The 3814-nt window shown below is 40.6% G+C and overlaps 1 protein-coding gene across 1 annotated transcript; it reads left to right on the forward strand.

The window, feature by feature from the left end:
• The first annotated feature begins 221 nt into the window (after positions 1-221).
• LOC105158181 (homeobox protein BEL1 homolog) lies at positions 222-3563 on the forward strand. Its single transcript, XM_088875123.1, has 4 exons — positions 222-1544; positions 1748-2130; positions 2455-2515; positions 2706-3563. The coding sequence occupies exons 1-4, from the start codon at positions 804-806 to the stop codon at positions 3330-3332; spliced, it is 1812 nt and encodes a 603-aa protein (XP_088731249.1). The 5' UTR covers positions 222-803; the 3' UTR covers positions 3333-3563.
• The last annotated feature ends 251 nt before the right edge of the window (positions 3564-3814 follow it).

Here is a 3814-nt window from a genome sequence, read left to right on the forward strand (position 1 = left end):
AAGTACGCAAATCTTAAATTATGGGATGAAAATTTTATTTTTCACAGGCATACACATGCATAAGAAAATTAGAAATTTAAGTGGGGGGCGAAGAGATATTTTTAGTGAATTATATAGAAAAAGAATTTATCTGTTTATAGGGGGTATAATAATTAATAGTTCATATATTTAGGCTCATATATATACAGTGCTTATATATATAGAGTTGAGAGGACGGCTACTCCTACCAGCCCCCCCTTGACTCCGTCACTCTATATGTACAACAATTTTTGCATTGACCCACTTCTTGGTTTTAGAGAGAGGAGAGAGAAAGAGAGGAAGATGATGAGTGTGGTGGGTTGAAGTTGAAGGAGAGCCCTTTGATTTTTTAGATGAGATGAGATGTGTAGTAGTGTGTTGTTATCTTCGTTCCTTCCTCCTAGGTTTTGGTCTGATCATGGCTTGTCTTTCCCTTTTCTTGTTGGGGTTATTAAGAGTACACTTCTGAGAAAGGCAAAAGAAGAAATTTTTAAAAAAGAAAAAAAAGCAAAAGCAAGCCCCATTTTTGCTTCCTTCTCCACCCACCAATATCTATATATCCTCTCTCTCTCTCTCAAGAACCATCTTCACCTCTCTCTTTCTCTCTCTCACACACACACACACAAGTTTCTTGTTTGATTGGTTTTGATTAAAATTTTTGGTTATTGGCTGAGTGTTTTATGATGATGGGGGTTTGGATCTTGACTGATTGATTTTGAAGAAGAAAGAGGGACTGGAAGAAGAAGAAGATCTGTGAGTATATACATACATATATATATATATATATGTATTGTATGGCTGGTGCAGGTGGAGTGACATCTACTGGATACTGCTATTCTGATGATGCATCTTCAACTGGAAACCCAAACATCCAAACCCATCTTTTGAGCCAGTTGCAAAGCTTTGAATCCAACCCAGACATCTACAACTTGACAACAAGCATGGGAATGATAGGGTTTCCATCAAAGAACAGTGTTTTGATCAGCCCACAGAGTGAAAACACCTCAGTTTATCATCAAGACTCAACCAATGGGACCCTCATGGTGAATTCATCAGCCTGGAACCATCATCATCATCATCACATGAACAGATTATTGCTTGTTGAAGATCATGATCATCAAGATCCTTCTTTGAGGTGTGCTGTTCTTGGAGATCATCATCATCATGAGAGGCCAAGTCACGGCCTCTCACTCTCTCTCAGCTCATCTAATAATCTCGGCCTGCAGTCTTTTGCACTTAGACTGAATGATGATTTCAGGTTTGGGCCCTCAAGTTCCAGGTCTGTGAACACTGCCACTACTGCTCAGTTTCAGCCAAGAAACTCTAAGTATTTGGGCCCTGCTCAGGAGCTTCTCACTGAGTTCTGCAATCTTGGAAGTGATAAAACCTCAAAGCTTAAGGTTCAGAAGTGCAGTGGATTGGAAGATGATGAGAGTGATGATGTGAAGAAGCAGTCATTTTACTCATCATTTGACTTGCTTGAGTTGCAGAAAAGAAAGACCAAGTTGCTCCAGATGCTGGACGAGGTATATTTGTATGTATGTCTTGTTTTTATTACAGGAGCATCATATGTTTGTCTGTGTTCTTGCTCAGTTGTCGATTCCACGGTGGTAGGCCGAGAGTTTTAAGTCTCTCCATTAATGCTCACATGGGGACAATATCACAAGTTTCCAGTTCCAAGTTCATTTTCAGGCTTCAATCTGCTAAATATAAGTTTCCGTTGGTGTAGGTTGATAGAAGGTACAAGCACTACCGTGATCAGATGAAGGCTGTGGTGCAATCATTTGAATCGGTGGCTGGAAATGGATCGGCACAAGTGTATTCCGCCATGGCTTCCAGGGCCATGTCCCGGCACTTCAAATGCCTAAAAGATGGAATTTTGAGTCAAATTAAGGCCATAAAAAAGGCAATGGGAGAGAAGGATAGTGCTGCACCAGGCACAACCAAAGGGGAGACACCAAGACTACGAATTCTTGATCAAACACTAAGGCAACAAAGAGCATTCCAGCAAATGAGCATGATTGAAAACCCTCCATGGAGACCCCAACGCGGCCTACCGGAGAGATCGGTCTCCGTCCTCCGCTCTTGGCTCTTCGAGCACTTCCTCCACCCGTAACTCACAATCCCATCTCATTATCTCATGAACTAGTCTTTCTCAAAAAATGCAAATAATTAACTGTGTTAATAATCAAACATTTCTGAGGTTCTTGCTTCTTGTCTCAATCACTGGCTTAACTTTATTGCATCCTTATGTTATAATTTTGTGAGGATAATTGGTTGTGTTGCGACATTCATAGGACCCCAGTATCCCTCTATCCCACTCTCATCCACCCAACTTTTTTCTCCCTGCTGTGAGTAAAAAGTACAACCTGGCAAAGCATTAACTTCCAACTATATCTCAAGTACTTGGTTTAATTTCATTCCAACCTGCTGCAGGTATCCGAGTGATGTAGATAAACACATTTTAGCCCGCCAAACAGGCCTCTCCAGAAGCCAGGCAAGTCCCTTTCTTCCATGGATTATTCTAATCAAGATCTTGATCATCAATTTATTTATTTATGCAATCAAGGGAGGCAAATCTTCTTAAAATATATCTCCTGGATTAAACTAATTCTTGAAAAAGCTGTTTCTGGCGTTATTCTCTTGTCATCATTTGATCAACGCCGCTCTCTTGATTTCTTGGCCAGGTTTCCAACTGGTTCATCAATGCGAGAGTGAGGCTATGGAAGCCCATGGTGGAGGAGATGTACTTGGAGGATCTGAAGGAGGGAGAAGACATGGGAGAATTGGACGGCGCCGCCAATCATCATGAAAATGGCAATCAAAATCCTCCGCCGGGGAACGATGATCAGAAACCGACCCAAGATCAACTGATCAGAATAGATTCTGATTACCTCTCTTCCATAATCAACAATCCAGGGAAAAATGATCCAAAAGCACCGGATAAATCCCTCGGGAGTGATCATCATCATCACCACCAGGAAAGCTCTTTCAGTAGAGTTGGGGAGGAATACGGTACTTCAATGCAATTTGACTTCTCATCATACAGCCAACAGGCCGGCGGCGCCACCGTATCTTACGGAGGCGGAAGTGGTGTGTCTTTGACATTGGGGTTGCAGCAGAACGGTGCAAGTGGCGGGGTGAGCTTAGCATTCTCGCCGGCGACCCAGAGCTCTCTTTTCTACCCTAGATCATCAGACAACATGGAAGATTGCCAAACAGTTCATCAGTACTCACTCTTGGACAGTGAAAACCAGAATTTGCCGTACAGGAATTTGATGGGTGCACAGTTGCTTCATGATTTGGCTGGATGATTGCAAGAATTCCCAACAAAAAATGGATCATGTGGTGAAAATTAAAAGCAGCAGTTTATGTTTTTCTCTTTTGTTTTTTTTGTGGGTGAAGATGAATTTGCTGATTGTGGTGTACATAAAATGTCTGAAATTTGGTGTTAGGTATACGATGAAAGGCTTTTTGTTGCTCCAATGGACGCTTATTCTGCAATTGCAATACTATTGGCCGAATTTGGCCGCACTTGAACCAAATCTGTCCTGTGATTATCATAGAAAAGTGATCAATTATATAACAAGTATCTTATACTTATTTTAAAATTGATTTGATTCGATCGAGTTTGATTTACACTAAATTGTTTTTTTGTTTTTTCTTATAATTCAGAATACTTGCATTGGATTAAAAATAATCTAAAAATTTAGGTATCTAAAGTACTCTGTAATGTTAATTTACGACAAATTCTTCTTTGAGATCAACTGGCAGTACAACGCATATTAAAAACATT

Source organism: Sesamum indicum, linkage group LG1, assembly GCF_026168435.1.
Source record: "Sesamum indicum cultivar Baizhima isolate 11 linkage group LG1, ASM2616843v1, whole genome shotgun sequence".
Lineage (NCBI taxonomy): Eukaryota > Viridiplantae > Streptophyta > Magnoliopsida > Lamiales > Pedaliaceae > Sesamum > Sesamum indicum.